The sequence below is a fragment of the Cyanistes caeruleus genome, chromosome 13 (assembly GCF_971803275.1).
Source record: "Cyanistes caeruleus chromosome 13, bCyaCae1.hap1.1, whole genome shotgun sequence".
Taxonomy (NCBI): Eukaryota; Metazoa; Chordata; class Aves; order Passeriformes; family Paridae; genus Cyanistes; species Cyanistes caeruleus.
In genome coordinates, this window is record NC_141713.1 from 20,116,013 (window position 1) to 20,135,487 (window position 19,475).

Here is a 19,475-nt window from a genome sequence, read left to right on the forward strand (position 1 = left end):
AATTTCCCATTGGGCAGGAAGGGGTTAAGTCAAGAAGAGGAGGAGGAGGAGGGAGAGGCCAGAGCCAAAAAAGAGGGCTGGTGCTGAGGCATTATGGCATGACAGCCTGTTGGTGTACAGGCAAGTTATTCATTTGCTGATGAGATTTTTGTTCTTTAAATATAAATATAAAAGTCTCTTCTCTTGGTGTAATTGTTAACAACTCCATGGTCCTTCCTGACCTCACTAATTTTAATTACTCCAAGAGATTGCTCTGTGAGAGCCATGAAACAAATTGGTACGTTTTGCGGGGAGGAGACTCTCTCCAGTGAGCCTCTTAGGCACAAGGTCCAAAGCTTTCCTAAGTAAATCTGGTTTGCTGTTAGAAACAGGCTGGAAATAAGGAAGCACAGTCTCAGTTCTTCTGAGAACTGCCAGCTATGAATTCTTGGCTTTTCTGTTATGTATTCCCTTGTTCTGAAGGCTGACCTTCTGAACTTGCAGGGATACAACTGATGTATTGATTTTATTGGGGCTTAACTTCAGCAGATGCCTTCTTGCTGCGTCTAGAGCCAAAGGGGGCTGTTAGGAGGGGCCTCCAAACCACTTTATTTGGGGAGTCATTAGAAGGGCTCTTCCCAGTTTCAGTGTTCTGAAAGCAAAAGCTTGACATATTGTGCAGTACCATGGAACGTGCCATTCTGCAAGTGTCAGAGGAGAGAAAATGTTTAAGTATGTTGGGAAATCCAGAGTAAAAGTCATGGCTTCTCTCACTGGCTTAAATCTTCTACCAGCTGTACCTTTGAGGTTGGTGGTTCCTTCTAACAAATTCCGTCTCTTCCTGGTGTGTTGCACCAGGCAGAAAACTTGACCTGGTACTGGCTTCATTTCCTACTCAAGTGAAAGAAATTGTCAATGAGTCTCTTTCAGCATGTCATGATAGTTTTATGCTTGGTAAGCTAGGTTGGTCAATGTCTCTATGCACTTGGAAATTTTCATGGAAATGTTTTTAAAATCATCCTTGGACCACGTTTGCCAGACGGGCTTCTCCTGTATGTGGTCCTGTAGACTGCTTTAGGAGCTCGGGATCTGTTTGGGAGAGGGGGGCCGGAGGTGGAAAGCATACTCTGACTGCAGAGTCTAGTTGGTAGTTCAGGTATCTTGTCCTGCCAGGGCATTCAAGAGGGAGGCCTTGCTGGGAGCAAGGAAATGGCAGTGACTTCCCTGGCCAGTGACCAGAATGGAACCAGGTCAGTTCCAGCACTGTGGCTGGAGTCCAGGGACACTGATGGAGGCAAAGGGCAGACAGTCACCTGCTCCTGTTTTGACGGTCAAGCCACAAATATGGATACGTGACCTACAGTAGCATCTTACTGGTTTGTTGGAGTTTTTTTGCTGCTTCTTGACCAATAATGAGAATTACAGGCTAGTCCCATGTCTATGAATACTTGGACTGGGACTTGCTGGACATGTCCTAGGGACACAGAAAGATGTGAGTGTTTGAAGAACCAGTCTCCAGAATGTGGTGAGTGGTGCAGGCAGGGAAAAAGCAGGTCAGGCAGAGGCAGATTCCTGTGTGTGGAGGCACAAACCTTCCTTTCCTCCTGATACCTAGTTCAGCCTGCTACTGGTGTCCCTGCTATGTTTGATTTGATTTTTTTGGGTCAAATCCTGCAGCAGTTATGAGATGTTTTCTTTTTTCAGATAAAATTAGTTTCATCCTTTGTTCTCTAAGAGATGTGAAAAAGGAAGCAAGAACATTTCCATTTACTGTGTAGCTTCACCCTATATCTCTGCACCAAGTGCTTTCCTTGGTGGGTCTGTCTGGACTTCAGGGCCTCAAGGGTCATCACAGCTATTTGCAGTGAGTGGATATTGGGCTTCTCTCTGGGCCCTTCAGCAAGGTGCTGCCATGAGGATTTTTCAGCTTTTTAGTTGCTTCTGTGTAGCATTGTCTGGGAAGGAGAGATGTTAGCTGATGGAATGGGGGGGAGCTGGATGAAGAGCCTTAGGTCTCTTTCTGCTTGTTAGGGAATGAGTCCAGCCAGGACAGGTGATGGCTGGATCCAGCCAAGACCATTGTATGTCAGCACCAGCTGCCTCTGCAGTGTCGTTTCAACCCTCCTTAGCCAGGTTCAACCCCTCTGATCTGGCTTCACAAATCATCATCTCAGGAGCTTGATCCCATCACTGCCTCCATGGTTTTACTACAGAGTACAGAGGTAAAGGGCTCTTCCCATGGCTTGGGGAAGAGAGTTGGGGTATGGTGAGTAGACAAGTCACGTGCTTAGTGGATGCGGTTTTTAATCAGGTTACAGGAGTTCCGCTTGCTGCATTTGTGGTGACCCTCTGAGGGAAGTGTTTGAAGGATGAGACTGAAATGCTTGGATGAAGAATGTCTGGAGACATGCTGGGGCTGTGAGAGGGCTTGGGGATGGGATAGTGACTAAAGGAGCAGAGAGCAGGCTGCTAGGAGATGAGGTTTGGCTTTGGGGCGGAGGACAAGGGAAAGATGGTGAATGAGCACTGCTCACAGTGGCATGGGGAGTTACTGCTCTTAGTATCTGTCCTTCCTATCAGCATTGCTGGAAGGTTCCCTGTCCTTGCATGCTGGAGGGGTTTAAATCCATGAAGCCAGGAAGGGTAACATCTTACCACGAATTGTATTCCCAAGACTGTTGAAACCCCTACTCCATGTAGCTTTGTAGAGCAGAAACTGTGGATATTGTTTAGTGGTTCTAAACTCTTAGCACCTTTCCAAGTTTCAGAAGACTAACTCCCCCTCCTTCCCTGCTCCCAAAAAATAAAAAAAAGAAGAAAGCTACTTGAAACAGAGTTTCTCTGGGTGATTTTGGATAGATATATTCAGAACCATTTTGGATAGATATTTTAAGAACTATTTTGGTTACAGTCACCAAGCTTTGAAGACTTCTCAGATTTTGACAGTTTTCAGAAAAAGAACGTTTGATCTAAACCTGGAAATCTCCATGAAAAAAAAATCCTTGCTCTGAAAAGGCTCCAGGATCCTGTGGTGGCTGGCCATCACGCTGCAGCAACGCTGCTGGAAGACACACATCCTGAAGATGTGGAACGGATGCCTGCCCTCTTCCCAGCAGCGCCCAGCTGCACTCTGTCTGCAGCTGTGGGGCTCTGGCTGGGGGCTGCTGGGGCCCAGCTGCTGGCAAATCCCTCTCAGCACCCGCTGCACGGGGGCTGCAGCAGAGGCAGGTCTTCGAAGGATGAGTACAGATCTATGAGTGGCTGCTCAGGGTGTCTTCTGTTAAGGGGGTGCATCTGGTGCCTGCAGCATGGCAATGCCCATGAATAGAACCTTCAGTTCCACTTCATCCCACTGGACAAGCTACGGATGGTGTGCCTGCAGGGGATGTGCCATGCTGGGAGTGATGCCTGACTCCCTTCCCCCCCCCACCCTGGAGTGGAGAAATTTATTTACTCAGCAGCCCGAAGATGGATATCAGCAGCAGCTCCCCTCCCCATGCCAGAGAGACTCATGTCAGGCATCTGAGACAGGCATCTTTCCATCCCCTGCTTGGCTCTGATTACAGCCCCTTGGAAGGGATGGATGGTATTTGGACAGGTGGCTGGGGCTGCTGTACCTGTGTGGGAGGTAGGAAGCCTTTCAGCATCCACCTGCCTGCAGACTTGCAGCCAGCACTTGCCTGCAGCTCTCCTTGGCTGCAGGCTAGAGCGTGCAGTGTGGGCTGGTCCTGGCACTGGGCTAGCACGGCCACTGCTCCTCACAGGGAGCAGGCAGCCTCAAGGACACGGATGCTGCAGGTCATAGGGAGTTTAGGCTTAGCAGGAGGAAAAGCCCTTCCTTGAGACACTGCATAGCTATGGAAATTGCAGCTCTTTCTGGCAGATGTCAGCTGGGAATGGAAATCAGCTGTGGAGGCCATGGGGTTGGGCGGGGGGACTAGATGGGATGGGGACAGGGCATCACAGGGCTTCTCGGAAACTATCCACTAGAAGTTCCCAGAATGAAGGGCTGTGATTTCTGTTTCTTAGCATGTCAGGAAAATATACCTGCCAGCTCCCTGCAAGGTGGACCATGGGGGCCTTCTGAAGGTCTTGCTTGCAGAACAGCCCTTGGGAAGGGTTGGATTGCTCAGGGCACAGTGTGAGCTTGCGAAGGGAAATAGTTTTGTTCATCATCTCTAGAGCAGGAAGAATTCACCGCAGGCTTGTTCAGCCCAGGCTCCTGCTGCCAATAGTTAATATTTTATGAAAAATGCAAGCAGCAGCATCAATCCCTGATGATTCCATCACTGGAATGCTTTCATGGCTTTTGCCAGTTCCCGGCTCATTTTCTTCAGTCACAAGTACCTGAAGGCTTTGCATGTCTCTAGAAACTGGTTTTTGGGGTCAGAGCAGCAGCAAGGAACGGGTCGTGACAAGAGTGGGGCAGAAGGGGAGGCCAGAGAGCCTTGCAGGAAAGGTTTTGGGAGGAAGTCATGGCTTGGCTTCCCATGGAAGAGGGAAGAACAAGGCACTACAGAACACAGAAAGCCAAAGCTGCTGATGGCAACAGTAGGAGGGGATTGAGGCAGCAAAGCATGTGGGAGATGTACAGAGAGGGAGGATGCTGGGGCAGTGCAGAGTAAGAGACCTTAGAAAGGGTGGAAGAATAGAGGAAAATCCAGTCTGTGAGGTGTCTGGGCTGTGGAGGTGGATGCTTCTCAGAGAACAGGAAAGAAAAGCTGCTGAGACTTACCTTCCCAGCCCTGCCCGGTCCCAGTGGTGGGACTAAATCCCTTGAGGAGCCACCACAAGCAAGGGGTGGGGACAGGGGAGCCAAAGCAGTACAGGAGAAGATTTGGCATATGCTGCTTTTGTGGGCAAAGGTGTGTTAGATTGGCCAAAATATGGGTGAATTCCTGCTGATGAGTCCCTGCTTCTGGACTCTCAGTCCTGCTCTAGAATCTTCATGAGAGCAGGAGTAAGCTGGGCTCAGGCATTGCTATGGGCTGACAACATCTTTGGCTGGTGCAAGGAGGACATTTGAAGTTCTGATCTGTCGCTCTATTAGGAACGGCTGGGAGAGCGACATAGACTCTCTAGGAGTCAGTTAGGAGAATGTCCCTTAGTTTATTACTTCAGCCCTGTTTTATAGACTGATTCCTGGAAAGTACAGAAAGGAAACTCTTATTGGTTAGCAAACCACTACATCACCATTATTGGTCAGTGGGGTACACTACCCCCTTACTTTCTCCTGCAAAGAAAACAAGAGACAGAGAAACAGCACCTGCAAGGATGTTTTCTGTCTTTGAGGATTGTTTTGAATCTTCCTTATGAATTCCTAGGCTACTTTCTCAGGCTGGGCTGAAAAAGCTATGTAGCCTGTAATTTCTACAGGCTCTCTGCTGCCTGCTCCATAGCTAGCATCTACACTGATCAGCCTTGAAACCTGTGGCTTGGGAGGTGGAAAGTATCCAGAGAGCACCTTGTCCCTGCTTTCTCATTACTCCAAAGCCATTGGGTTAGGACACTTTGGATATTCCTGGAAAGCCCTCGTCGGCCCCATGCCTGGGATGCTCATGGGAGCTGACCCTTGCCACATTCTGTGATGCAGTGGGTGATCCTTGGGGTCTGGTGAAGCTGAGGAGCATGCTGGACTCCTTCTTTTGGCCCCACAGAAAGCCTGCTGGGACATTTGCAGCAGATAAGCTCCTGAGCAATCGCCTCTAGCCCAGACACGATGTGATCATTGAAAGTTTCATCCCATGCCCTGAGGGTTGGCTTGGCTAGGTAGTGAGCCCTGAGTGAAGTGCAGGAAGCCCTGCTGACTGCCGTCTTCAGCAGTCTTTGCATGAAAACTGCACTTAATCTGAGCTAGAGCTGCTGTCAGTGAGCAGCGAAGGCTGTAGCTAGCACTGCTCCATGTGGGACTCACATGCTGATCCAACACCTCCACTAGTGCTGGGGAACATGGCTGCATTGCCAGCCAGCCAGTCACACACATCATGATGTCATTCTACTGAAAAGGCAGGTGACATCTGTTGTCAAGTGACATTTGTAGGACACTGAGCTGACTGTGATGCAATCAAGGTTGTTTCTGTTCAGTGGAAAGTTTCGGATCAGCTTACAGGCTGTGACACTGTGCAAAATGCTGAGAGCTCCGTGGAGGGGTACATGCCTGTTCTCCAGCCATAGCCTTGGCCTCATCAAAACATCCCTCTTCACATAAAAGTGACGGCATGCTCACCTTCTCCCAGCCAATGTTACAGGAGACGAGCGTGTGATTCACTCCCCTCTGTTCAGGAATGAAGTGCTGGGATTTTTTTTTCAAAAATAGCCCTATTCCTAGGAGTGATAAAAGTTTGAGATAAGCCCATTAAGTTTCCACTCTTTCTGTTGTGCAATTTAGGAATGTGGTGAGCCCAGAATAGCATATGTCTTGGTGTGCCAGATTGTTTTGCTGCTGATACCATGCTGTCTGTGCTCCTGTGTGGAATGTTTCACACTCTGATGTACCTTCCATGTCCTCCCCAGGGTATCCACAGCCAGAGGTGACGTGGTACAAGGATGATGAGGAGATGGATCGCTATTGTGGCTTACCCAAATATGAGATATTCCGTCATGGAAACCACCACACCCTGCAGCTCTACAAGTAAGTAAAGGAGCTGGAGAGTGGGTTTGGTGATGGGAGCTCTGAGTGTGTTCTCTGTGGTTGGATAAGCTGTCAACAATGATGTCCCCCCCACCACTTGGCTGGCCCCTTCTGCTCCCCACCGTGAGTTCACAGCTGGCCTTTCCCCTCCAGCTGTGGCTCCCCAGTCACACCAGTATGAGATCCATTACTGTATCCAGGGATAGCTGCCATGCTGGAAGCAAGAGGAAGGGCAGAAGTCATCCCTCTCTCTGGAGCCTTCCAGTGCTGAGCATTAGGGCTGACAAAGGTAAGCAAGGGGAAAGCACTATCTGCCTCCAAGATGATCCAGGAAATCAGGTTTCTGGAGAGCCAGGCACACTTCATCCGTAGCAGGCATAGACCTGTCACACCTTGAGTCCTGCATTTGGGATGTTGAACAAGTGTGGCACTGACTGAAAATGCAGAATATCAGTGTTGCTGATAGTCCTGCCATCCTTGTGCTTCTAGCCTGAGCTTTTCTGCTCCCCCAGCTGTGCTCCCAGTGTCCATCAGAGACTGGCTCACCTCTTCCAGGAACAGGGATCTCTGTGGGTCAGGTGTCCTCAAGGGGTGGCAGTAGGGATGCAGGCAGGTGCTTTGCTGGTGCCTGTGACATGGAGTGGGAAGACTTCGGTAACACAGCAGGGTAGAGGAAGTACAGGAGTGTCTTGTGGGCTATGTAGAGCTGAGAGGAAAAGATTCTGCAGAGACCAAGAACAGTTGGGAAGCCTGGTGCTGCCTGTTCCTCCTCCGTCACAGCCCTCATACCAGAGTTACAGCCCAGGGTGGAGCTAGAACAAATTTATCATCAAACTTGCTTGTCTGTTAGTGCAGAGTGCAGGCAGAGTCAGGGAGGGAGGCCAGCCCAAGGCCTCCAGATATTCTGTGGGCACCTCATGGGCCACATCTTCTGGACTGTGTGGAGCAAGAAGTAGGAGAGCATGAGTCCAGGAGGCATCCTGAGGAGGATGGGTAGGTCTCACACACAGCTTTTGATTTCCAGGTGCCGAGAAGAAGATGCAGGCATTTACCAGGCCTCAGCTAGAAATAACAAAGGCATCGTGTCCTGCTCCGGTGTGCTGGAAGTGGGAACCATGACAGAGTTCAAAATCCATCAGAAGTGGTTTGACAAAATCAAGAGAAAAGCTGAAGAAAAGATGCAAGAAATAGAACAGGACAAGAAACGAGGAAAAGAAAATGTGGAAGTGGAGAAATTGCAAGGAATGAGCCCTGAACGGCTCCAGAGGAAGCGAAGGCTGGCTAGAGATCAGAATCTCCGGACAGGAGACTCTTCATGGGAGAAGGAAGACGCAGCAAAAGTGCACGTCGCAGATTCACAGTCCAGGTTACCCAAGGATATTGCTGAGACAAAGGAGCAGCCACTCAGTGCAGTGCCAGGCTTCCCAAACCAACTGGTGACACCTCTGAAAGCAGAGGTGACCACCAATGGAGATGCCACTTTGGAAAGTGGGGAGGAGAATGGGAACAGCTTTCTCACGTATATCTATGAGACAGTGGAGGACTTGGCGATTAAGCCAGGGGTGAAAGACTCTGCGGCTAAAAAGAAAAAGAAGGTAGAGGCTCCTTCAGCAGCATCACAGGAAGTTTCTAAGCAAGAAGAAAGTGAGAGAGACAGGCCCAATCCATCTTCAAATCCCAGGTTTGCTCCTCCTGTCCCCTTACGCAGAAATGCACGTTTGAGGGCAGCAAGTGATCAAGAAGCGGAAACCAGTCCAAAACTCAAAGAGCCTGGGAAAGCTGTGAAACAGGACATTAAACCTAATGATGACGTGCACTTCTCTTTAAAGGACATGTATTTTAATAAGCAAGTGAAGCCAGCGGCAGGGAAGGAGGAGGTGGGAGCCAAGGATGAGGCCAGGAGTGAGGCTGCCCTGCAGCCTGTGACAGTCAGCAGACAGACAGAGGATGCTCCATTGGCCTCTGAGGTGCTGGAGGCAGGACCTGTGCTGTCCGAGGGCCAGAGAGGCCAGCAGCAAGAACAGAAGTTGGAGGGAAACAAAGAGGTAACTAGGAGAGACAACAGCCAACACAGGGGTGGCAACAAGAAAGTATCTGTGCTGCACATTTGTGTTGTGGCACTGGGCCTGGGAGGCTGCGTGTACACCATGGGATCTGCTGCCCAGGTTCCGCAGGTCTCCACTGGTGAAAGCACACACAGAAGGGCTTTTTGGATTTTGTGAGCCCAGTCAGCAGAGCTTCCACCCTATCTCCAAGCAAATGTCAGCTGAGGTGGTGAGAGATGTAAGTCGGGGCCATTTGAGCAGCTGGTCTCGGTGGCCTGGGGCTCTCCAGTTTAATTGGCAGGCTGACCTCATGCGAAATGTTTTCAATTGGCAGGGAGCACTGAATGGGTGGGTATTTATAGCTGGGAGAGGGTGCCTTGTGATGGCATCTGTTCAGTTTAACAAGGGTGTTTTAGTTAATGAGCCCCCCATGCACATGAGATACCATGTGAGCTGCACCCTGAGGGCCTTGAGTTTTGTTTAGTTCAACATGTATACAGTAGATCTGGGCTATTTTTTTTGGCCCATCCCTGTTGGAAAATCTTTGTTGGGAGATTCACTGTGGTGGTGATGAAGTGCCAGGGCACAGCACCTGCTTCTGACCCTCTTTTAGTCAACTGCTATTTTTGTCACCTAACCTGAAGTATTTGCCATGAAAATATTAGACTGGGTGCTACCAGACTTATTTTTCCCCCATTTTTCTTCAATGACCCCTTCTGTCATAAAAGGTTCTCTGAGTCCAGTTTGCAGGTGCTATCAGGATTTGGAGTTTGGGCTGTGGTAAGTACATGCTTTCAGAGCAGACAAGGCTCCAGGTGCAGCACCTCTCGCTTGGTAGGTAATGCACATATTTCAGAACGTGGAAAAACCCACAATACATAAGGGACTGATGGGTGCCCCAGTCGAAAAAAAAATCCTTTCTTCCTCTCTTAAATTTCTTTAGTCATTGGTGGGTACAGCTTTGCTGGTAAGAAATTGCTGTGTTATGCAGAGCACACCTGGTTTCTGGCCTTGCTCCTTCTGATCCAGTGCTGTGAACTTGTCTTCAACCTGACCCACCAGTACCACATACTGCTGCAGAAATTATTGCTGTTCAGGCCAGCCCATGGCAATGCCATTTGTTTCTCCCTGCTCTGCTTATTTTAACACCTCTCTTAAAGAGGATGGAAAAATGCTGTTGTGCAGCAGCCAGGCTTGGGTTGTTATCCCTGAGACTTTGACATGTATCAAGGTTTTTTTCTCTTTAAAAGCCCCACTCACAGAGGGAAACCTATGACTTGTCAGCTGGTATGCCTTTGAGGAGACAAAAGGGAATGCTTCTGATTTGAATTTGAATGTGCTGCTGAGGAAAATCCTTAAGCTTTTGTGAGAGCAAATAAGCTGATTTAAAGGTATTTAAGGCTGATTCCAGGCATGTTTCAGAATATTTTCAGCCCCCAGGACAGGGGTTACTTGTCTTTTTCTTTCTTATTCTTTCTCTTAAACAAGAAAAGTCATGAGTGTTTTCCTCATGAGTGTTTTCCTAGCTTTGGGACGGAGCTGGGCCTTATGCTCATGACTTATCTTCTGAACTGGATTTATCTGTAACAAAATGCCAGACTGTAACCAGGCTCTGAACATCCTCCACTACAAGAGCAGAGAAGAAACTAGATTTGCATGGTAATCACTCTGGCCTAAATTTTAAACTGATAATTTGATTATATTGTATTTTATGGGTAGGAACAGCCTCTAATGGTTCTTCCACCACCCCAGGCCTTCAATACTCCTGTTGCCCTAACAATTAGAGAAGGACTGTGGACAAGGGCATGGAGTAACAGGACAAGAAGGAATGGCTTTCCATTGTTAGAGGGCAGGGTCAGATGGGATGAAATTGGGAAGAAATTCTTGGCTGAGAGGGTGGTGAGGCCCTGGTACAGGTTGCCCAGAGAAGCTGTGGCTGCCCCATTCCAGGAAGTGTTGCAGGCCAGGTTGGACAGGTCTTGGAGCAACCTGAAATAGTGGAAGGTGTTCTTGCCCATGGCAGGGATTGGAATGAGACAGGCTTTAAGGTCTCATCCAACACAAACCATTCTATTATTCCTTTATTTGCTTGGGAAGGGGCTTGCTGAGAGAATGGTGCTATCTTTCTTCTTTTCCTCAAGCTACCAAATGAAGCAAAAGCAGCACAAAATAGAGGTCTGAGTGCCACAACCTTCCCTTCCCATGGTGTTCGTTTTGGGGGGCTTAACACTCACGTCAGGGACCTCAGGAGAAAATCCTTAGTAGCAGATCCTCCAGGGTGGAAGGGGGACCCGTTGAGTGCCTGCCCTGTCCCTGTGCCATTGTGCTGGTGATGCTCACAGAGCATCAGCCAGGCAGAGCGTGTAGCACGGCATTGCTGCGTCCCCTACAAAATTGCTCCTTGGCTGGAGGATTTTGGCATCTCTCCTTGGGATGAAGCTTGGCCATCACAGCAGGCAGCTTGCTGACACGTTCACTGGGTGCAGCTGCAGTCAGAAACATTTGAGCTTCCCGAACGTCAGAGAAACAGAATGGTTGAATAGTGCTGATAGCGTCAGGGTGTACAGTTTCGCTGTAAATCATTTGGGCAGCCTCATCCTGATAGTCTGTGACATGCCAGCTGCCCCATCTCACAGTGGAGATAGGGGAGCACTCAGTCTTTAAAAACATCAAGGGAATTATGCAAGGTGTCAGCAGTGGCTGGTGAAAATGGGAAAGTTTCACTCTTTGGGAAGGCGCTGAGTCAGAGGAGGTTGGATTAAGAGCCCTTGAAGGATTTAGAAAGGTGGATCTCTTGCCTCTGTGCACAGCAAGGGTGTTGAAAGGCAGAAGGGCTGAAGCTGATTAAAAGAAGAAACATTTTGTACAGCCTGACAGGTGGGACCTACTACTGTGGGATGATGGTGAAACCAGAAGACCTGGATGACAGAGTAACACTGGTATCAGGGTAATTCCCATGATTCAAGAAGAAGTTGGGCAGTGCCATATGATACAGATGGACCACAAGTACGACTGCTCAGACCCAGACAGTAATGTGATGCTAATTTCCCTTTTTTTTTTTTTTTTTTTTTTTTTTTTTTTTAAATTAGGGTGCAGCAAGAGTTGGACAGTCTCTTGGTGACCTAAAACATCCGGTGTGTAGTCCAACCAAAGAAACCAGTCAGCAAGACAGTAAGCTAGAAGAGGTCAGGAAAGAGGTGCCTGTTTGCCAGGAAACCAGGGGGGCTGTGAAAAGGATAAATCCTCGGTTTAGGCCTCAGGAGCCACCAAAGCCACCAGCACCTTCTCCAGACCATGTACAGTCTGGAAAGGAGCACCCAACCCCCAGGAAACAGGCAGAAAGACATTCCCGTGCTCTTGAGGACAGAGAGACTCAGCAAGGACTGCTAAATCAAGAGAACAAAAGCCAAGGTGAGGAAGAGTCATTGCTAAAAAAATTGACTCCTCCAGAAGCTGGAGAAGACACTCCTCTTGAACAAATTCCATGTCAGACAGTCAAGGATGGGAAGAGGAAAGAGGCAGGGGCAGAGCTGTCTGGGAGCCATCCTGGTGTGAGGACAGGAGGGAGCAATGCAGCAGAGACATGTCCTGGGGCTGTGCACAGGCAGGCAGGAGGGACACCTTTGGGCCATCAGAACACCGAAATGACAGCTCCTGCTGCAGTTCCTCTTTCCAAGGAAGAGCTGCTTCCTGCTCCTGCAGTGAGGCCATCAGTGGCTCAGGAGGCAGTGCTGGCAGCTACTGGAAGCCCAGGAATAGAGGCTACTGCAGGAGAGGTCCTGTCTGGAGCCCAGCTGCTGCCTCCTGCGAGTGGAGAAACAGAAATCACAGCGACAGATGGATCAGCCCCACAAGAGGTGTTTTCAGCCGTCACATTAGAGGAGGAAAATGCCAAGCCAGTGCCCATGGGACCTCAGGGGAAGGAGGGAGGACTCCTGACAGCCACAGCTCCATGCCAGGAACCAGTAGCATCTTCAGGGACTTGGGAAGGAGCCTCTGAGGTTCAGCCACAGGCACTGCTGGTCCTTCCCGGCTCAGAGAGATCTCAGGAGATGTCTTTGGAGGAAAAAATGCAGCACAAAAACCTGGTTTCTTCCTTAAAGAACTACCTGCTGCTACTTCTAAAAATGTCAGATAACAGTAAGGATGCCACAAAAGGGGACACTGACTCTGGGGACAAGGAGCAGACAAATGCAGGGGAAGGCATGATCCCAGAAATAGGCATTGCTGGCCTTAGCCCTCGCACCTCAAGGAAAGTTTTGGAAAAAGTGCAAAACAACCAGCTCTTCCAGACAGCAGAGAACTTGCCTCTGACCCCCAGGACATCCAGACGGATCACAGGAATGATTAATGAGGAGTTCGTTACCAGCAAGGAGATGCTGGCTTGCAGGCCTGTACCACCGAAGAGACGCACCTGGGGGACTCCTGAGGCCGAGGGGCCACCCCCACTCTCAGTGCCTTCCATCGTGGTGGGCAGCATGCCCACAGCAGGAGTGGCTCCTCACCTTTCTGATTTGCCTCCAGTGAGCTCTGAAGAGAGCCCTGCTGACCCTCTGGCAGTGCTACCTTGTGCCACACCAGAAGAGCTTGCTTTGGGGGCCCGGCGCAAAATATACCTGCCAAAACCAAAACAGGTGGGGGTGGAAGAGGAGGCAACCCCAGAGAGCCTGGGGCATACAAGAAGCCCGACTGTTTCACCACGGCAGTCCAGAAAGAATGCGTCCCTGTTGCATTCTCCTCCCCTGGCTCCATCCTCTCCCTCAGAGCAGTGCTCTCCAACCCTCATGAGGAAGATGGCCACGTTGGAGGTGCCTAAACTGTACAAGGAGCCTGCAGGTGACACCAGCGGTGATGAAGAGGTCCCTGGATATACTAAGCCAGAAGCACAGCCATCAGAGTCCCAGAAAACAAATAACCCATTTAAAGGTGAGGGAAGAGAGGATCCCCATGAAGCACATCCCCATGTTGCCTACAAAGGGACCCAGTGATAGTCAGCTGGGGCCACATGGGTTTTGTGCATTTGTTTTTAATCAGCATTTCAGTCAGGGTTTTCAGCATCAGCCTTTGGCTGTGTGAAAGCTAAAGGTCTCCCCCAAGACTTCTATCCCAGTGCAGGGAGGGATGAGGAATGCAAGAGGCAGCAGCTCTTACACTGGCTGTGTCCACAGCCTGGGCTTTCCCAGCCCCAGGGATCATAGAATCCTCTTGGTTTTGGTCTCTGTGTTCTGGTCTTCATCAGGGCTGATGCTGGTTGGGGATCCTGAGTTACCTGGTCGAGTGGAAAGTGTTCCTCCTATGGCAAGAGGGTTGGAATGAGATGGTCTTTAAAGTCCCTTTGAACGCAAACTGTGATTGTATGATTCAGTGGGCTTCACAGGGTGCACATTCTTCTTCCACATCTGATTCCTCATGGCATCAAATTTAAAAAGGCATCCTGGAGTTGAAGGAACCAGGTGATACTCTCACAGGAATCAGCATTCTTGAAAAGTAAGGGTAACCATGATAAATCCCTGCTTTAGCAGATGAATGTTTCCTCCAGTATTCCATAGTGTTTTTCTGCCTTTCCTCCGGCCAAGCCTCACTGGGTTTTGCAGTGCTGCGCTGTTGAATAAATTTGTACCATTTGCATGCCGTCTATTTATCCCAGTGGAGCTCTGAGACCTTCCCTGGGAAGGCAATGTGACAGGTGCTGTACGTGTGATACCCAAAGCCTTGAGCAGCAGCATGGGCATAGGCTGGCCTGTCCTGTGTCCAGCACTCTGTGTCTCACCACCTATCTCTGTGCACCCTGTCCTTTAGCTCCACAGGTGGTCCGTAAGATCAGGGCAGAACAATTTTCTGATGCATCAGGAAACCTGAAACTGTGGTGCCAGTTCTTCAATATATTGAGCGATTCTAAGCTGACGTGGTACAAGGACGAGATCCCCGTTGCTGAAGCCCAAAGGAGGTAACCTGTCGGCTCCATGGCAATGCAGTCCTTGTTGTCACCTGTCACATCCTGCTCCTTGCCTTGACTGGGGTGAAGGTTCCCCTCTTGCTAAGGCAGCATGGGAAGTTCATGGCACAGTACATTGAGAACTTCATCATATCAGTGCCCACGGAGGGCAAGATTGCCCAGATGAGGAATTGCTGCCAAATTTATCTTATTGATGCTCCATCTGGAGTGTCTGCTTTGGGTACCCAAACCTTGGGGAGGGTAGAGAAGGTGTTATGCCCATCACAGAAATCAAGAGCTGGATGTGAGCTATGAAACTGGCACCCCAAAGGATCCATGTGAGGGTGGCAGCCTGCTAGCAGTGCTGGAAAGGTCTTCTGTGCAACAACCACTGGGAAAAAGCAGCTCTGGCTGTGCCCTGTCTACCCCTTGGCACTGCCCTGGTGCAGGGAGAGCATATTCAGACAGCTGGGTGGCTGGTTGTATCCTTTGGGTCTACTGTGGAGAGCAACTTGTTCTCAAGCCCAGAGGATTTGTGCAGGAACATAATCCACATCAGTTAGGATTTGCCTGATGCCATTGGTGCCCCCTGAGCTCCCTTTATAATGAGTCAACAGTAAATTAGGTGATTCTGGGGCAAAAATTGTCTCCTGGGGCAGATGGGCAGGAGTGGCCATTGCCTTCCAGCAGACCAGAACAAAGCCTGCTCAGCCAGTGGTCTCAGGATGAGGATCCCACCTCTTCCCTCTATGAAGCCCTGACCCAGCCTCATGCAGGGGCAAGTACCTTTATCAGTCTGTAGCCCAATCCTGGCCAGGTTTTGCAGGGCTTGCCTGGAGGATAGGCATCTCTGTTAGGACAAACCACAGGGCAGATTCCTGGTGCCATGACATGGCTGGGCTGCCCTTAGGATGGCTTAGTTCGTAGCCTTTTTCCATTCCCCCAAGGGCAGTGGCTGTCACAGGGCTCCTATGTGGCCCCCACCACCACATGAGAATGTGGCCATGCTCTGTTTTTTTTTCCAGTGCTGGTGATGAGGGCCAGGCAGCTTTGGCTGTTGTGCAAGCTTCCCAGAAGGATTGCGGAGTCTATCGGTGTGTGATCAGCAACGAGTATGGCACCAATTCCACAGATTTCCTGCTCAGCCCAGAAGGTGAGAAGCCCTCAGCAGCCTCTCACAGCTTTCTGGGTGTGCCATGGGGTGGTGTGGCCAACTGCGGAGAGAGCTTGGTGCCAGGCTGCAGCATTGGCACATTCTGTAACAGCAGCTCTGTGAGGTGTGTGGACTCTGCGTGCCAACTGATTCCCACCATTCTATCTGCCATCCCTAGTTGTGCAAGTGCACAGGGCAAGGTGGGATCCTGGCAGGATAGGATCCTGGCAGCACCTTGACACCTCTTTGGTTTCTGTCTCCTCTAGTGTTGTCAGGATTTGTCCTGCGGGAAGAGATCGAAGGTAAGGGCCACGTGATGAGCTGTGATCTGCCCCTTGCTGAGTGGGGCAGGCAGCTCTGGGGCAGAAGCAGGACGTGCCCATGTTGTCTCTGCCTCACCAGCTCTTCCCCCCACCAGCTGGAGAGGAGATCGAGATGACACCCATGGTGTTTGCCAAGGGCTTGGCTGATGCAGGCTATTGGGGGGATAAGCTCTTCGGGCGTGTGGTGAGCGAGGACATGGAAGTGGGTGCTGGTTTCCTGCGCAAAGCCTGCCGTGCCAGAGCCATTTACGGCCTGGAGCCTGTCTTTGAGTCTGGCCACACCTGTGTCATCAAAGTGCGCAATTTCATCGTCTTTGGGACCAAGAATGAGAACAGCCTTATCGAGAAGAACTATGATATCACCATCCAGGTGGGCATTGTTGTGGGCCACCATCCACCTTTCTCCCTCCCACCTTCCCCACCTGTGTGTGAGTTGGTCCCCAGACAGCCCCCAGCTCTGTGCCCACTTTTGCTATTTCCTTCCACTTTTGGAATGCTCTGGAGTGGTCTAGCTTGGGGGCTGGACGTGTCCTAGCCATTCTTGGCTTCAGCACTTCGGTCTGAGCAACATGGAGCTGCTCAGGACTTTCCCACCACCCTTTGATGACCAGGACAGGGGAACAATTGGCAGTGGTCCCAGGGAGGCATTGGTGCAAGATGGGACAGGTTCTTGACTCTTCCTTTTGCACTTCCAGGAATGTAAAGTCCAAAACTCCAGCCGTGAGTACTGCAAGATCTTTGCTGCTGAGGCACGAGCCGTCCCGGATTTTGGAGCAGTGCCTGAGTAAGTGATGCGCTGCAGCTCCACTGGCTTGATGCCCTGGCAGAGCATTGCAGGGGACCTGTGGGTGATGGGGCATCCCAAAGGCAGTGCACTCTACTCCCACAAATGGAAGGGATATTGGGAGGAAGGCAAAAGCCAGGGTTGCAGACCATGGTGTGAATCTCCACTTGCAGAAGAGGGAGAGCTCACCACATTGACTTTGTGAACTCCCATGCAGGATAATTCCTCTGTACCTGATCTATCGTCCGGCCAACAACATCCCTTATGCCACAGTGGAGGAGGACCTCGGCAGGCCCTGCGAGCAGTACTGTGTCACTGAGAAGGATGGAACTTTGGTGGCACGAGGCACCTCAGAGATTGTGCTCAAATGCTGCACATTCCAGCATTGGGTTTACCAGTGGACAAATGGAAACATCCTTGTGACTGACATGGAAGGTAAAGGGATCTCCTGTGTGGTGCCCATGGCCTGTTGCCACCCTCCAGCCTGGGAAAGGAAGAAAAGCCCCAGGCTTGTCCTCCTGCCTCTTTCTTTCCCCCATGCCATCTACCCAGGGCAATGACCTGCCCTTGGTGCTGGTGGCTGTCCTTCTCTGGTTGTCCTCTTAAATTACAGGAGTGGGCTGGAAGTTGACCAATGTGCGGATCGCTACCAACCTGAAAGGGTGAGTGATTTCCAGCTCTGGAGCAGGGTGGCCCTGGCTGTCCCCAGCTCTGCCACTTACCTGACAAGGGCAATGGTGATAACCGTGGTCAGGCTCCATCCTTGCCTCCCTGCTCTGCTGGAACATCTAGCGCAAAGCAGGAGCTGAGGATAACTCTGTTGGCAGGTACCAGGGGCTGAAGGAGAGCTGCTTCCCCTCGCTGCTGGAGCAGTTCCCGGCTGCTCACAAGTGCAATCATTACTGCAGCATCCTGGGCCTGAAGATGCTGGAGCCAGCCAAGCCCAAGGGCTCCAAGAGTCCCTGCCTGGGCAGGAAGTCTGCCCAGTCCAGCCCCCAGCTCCAGAAGAAGGTGCTGACAAGTCCTCAGGGCACCCGCAAGGCTTCTGTGAGCCCCAAGAGTACCCGGAGAGCTGCAGAAACAGGGGAGGCCCCAACAGCCTGCAAACCCAGGTCAGGAGAGAGCAACAGAGCTGGCTGCCCACAGTAGTCAGAGCTGCTCCAGCTGAGATTCTTGCTCTGGCCCCCAAGCTGGGCCCAGCACGTGACCAGTGCAGGATGGGGAGAGCCTGGCAGTGGCCTTCTCAGTGGGGCTCCTGTCTGGCCTGCAGCGCTTGCATTGTGTGGTGTGTGCTAAATGTGAGTGGCTGGGCCAGGGCCGTGGGGGCTCTGAGCCCCAGGCCACCTCCCCAGTACCTCTACAGGAGTTGCTGCTGGAGCCTGTGGGGCCCTGTGCCTCTCCACGCTCGGACTCGCTTTCCTCTCTCAACTTTCCATAGGCCTTCCTTAAGGCAGAGGCAGAGCTTCTCCCTTGGGCTTTGCAGGCACCATGTCCTTGCTTGGCTCCCCAGCAAACTAGGAGTCTTGGACACTCTCCTGGCTCTCAGCACCTCATGTCCCTCTGTGTCTCCATAAAGTGATCAGGCCAAGCCTTGCCAGCGCTGTCAAGGATGAGAACCCCACCAGTGCCCAGGCAGTCCCCTGTGCCCTGGCAAACCCTTTTTCCTGCAGAGGGTTCTAGCAGTCACTTCAGGGCTCCTCTGCTATGGTGTGGGGCTCTGGGGTGTTGGCTGGTTCCAGGGTGGGGTGTTTGCACTGGTACCAGCAACTGCATAGGTAAGGGGTTTTGCATCCCTGCTTCCTGTTTCCTGGGGAAGTCTCCCACCCCGTTGCTGGATGGCTGCTGAGGGCATGCTGCTCTGGAGGGGGCCCAGTGCAGTAAGCTACCTAGATGCTCTACCTCACATGGGATACCTGAAAGCAGGACAAAGGGGTGACTATCAGGCTCTGTCTAGGCACATGGGGGTGTCTGGCCCACAGGACTCCCTGCTCCTTGCCCCCATGCCGTACATAGACCCTGTATGCCCTACCCCACAGCACGATCTGGTGCTCAGCATCACCCCTGCTTGGCACGTGCTGGGCTCCAGCAACAGTTGGCAGTACCCACTCCAAATCCTGCTTACCCTGGCTCAAGGCAGTGATGGACAGGCACAGGAGCCATCTGCTCCATCACCCTGCAGAGCATCCCCTTCCTCAGGGCGTTGCAAGAGGGTGCTGAGTGCCAGTGACACCACCCTGCCTGCAGGGTGGGGTCCCAAGCAGTGGCTCAGTGCAGCCTGATGGAGAGGAGAGGCCAGGCTGGGAGCCTGGCATGCTCTGGGTTCCTGATCCTTTGTCACTGGGTAACTGTAAAATTTCGATGTACGTAACATGGCTGCGTTGGCGACTGGGTGCTCTCGAGTGCAATAAAGAGAGAAGGACTGGCCTGTTCCCTGGCACTGTGGTCCATCTGGGAGAGGTGCACCCAAGCACAGTGGGATTCTTTGGTGTCGTGTTTGGGGGAAGGAAACATCTTCAAGCACTGGCTTTACCCCAGACATGTCCCATGGGAGAAAAGAGGGGGGCTGGGGCCAGAGCCTGAGGCTGGCAGCAGCCAGGGGCTCAGCTTGCAAGGTCTGCAGTGGGC

At 51.3% G+C, this 19,475-nt stretch overlaps 1 protein-coding gene across 3 annotated transcripts in view; it reads left to right on the forward strand.

Moving 5' to 3' along the window:
• ALPK3 (alpha kinase 3) overlaps positions 1 to 19,275 on the forward strand; it is a 38,441-nt gene extending 19,166 nt beyond the window's left edge. For 2 of the 3 annotated variants that reach the window (XM_086848562.1, XM_086848561.1), the window contains 11 exons: positions 6,493 to 6,610; positions 7,635 to 8,655; positions 11,745 to 13,581; positions 14,455 to 14,602; positions 15,616 to 15,743; positions 16,010 to 16,045; positions 16,162 to 16,436; positions 16,762 to 16,850; positions 17,068 to 17,285; positions 17,464 to 17,512; positions 17,678 to 19,275. In XM_086848562.1, coding sequence (XP_086704688.1) covers positions 6,493 to 6,610; positions 7,635 to 8,655; positions 11,745 to 13,581; positions 14,455 to 14,602; positions 15,616 to 15,743; positions 16,010 to 16,045; positions 16,162 to 16,436; positions 16,762 to 16,850; positions 17,068 to 17,285; positions 17,464 to 17,512; positions 17,678 to 17,999 — 4,241 coding nt within the window. In that variant the 3' untranslated portion in view covers positions 18,000 to 19,275. Of the gene's footprint in view, positions 1 to 6,492; positions 6,611 to 7,634; positions 8,656 to 11,744; positions 13,582 to 14,454; positions 14,603 to 15,615; positions 15,744 to 16,009; positions 16,046 to 16,145; positions 16,437 to 16,761; positions 16,851 to 17,067; positions 17,286 to 17,463; positions 17,513 to 17,677 lie in introns of all 3 variants that reach the window. The other variant, XR_015275663.1, reaches the window with a different exon arrangement.
• The last annotated feature ends 200 nt before the right edge of the window (positions 19,276 to 19,475 follow it).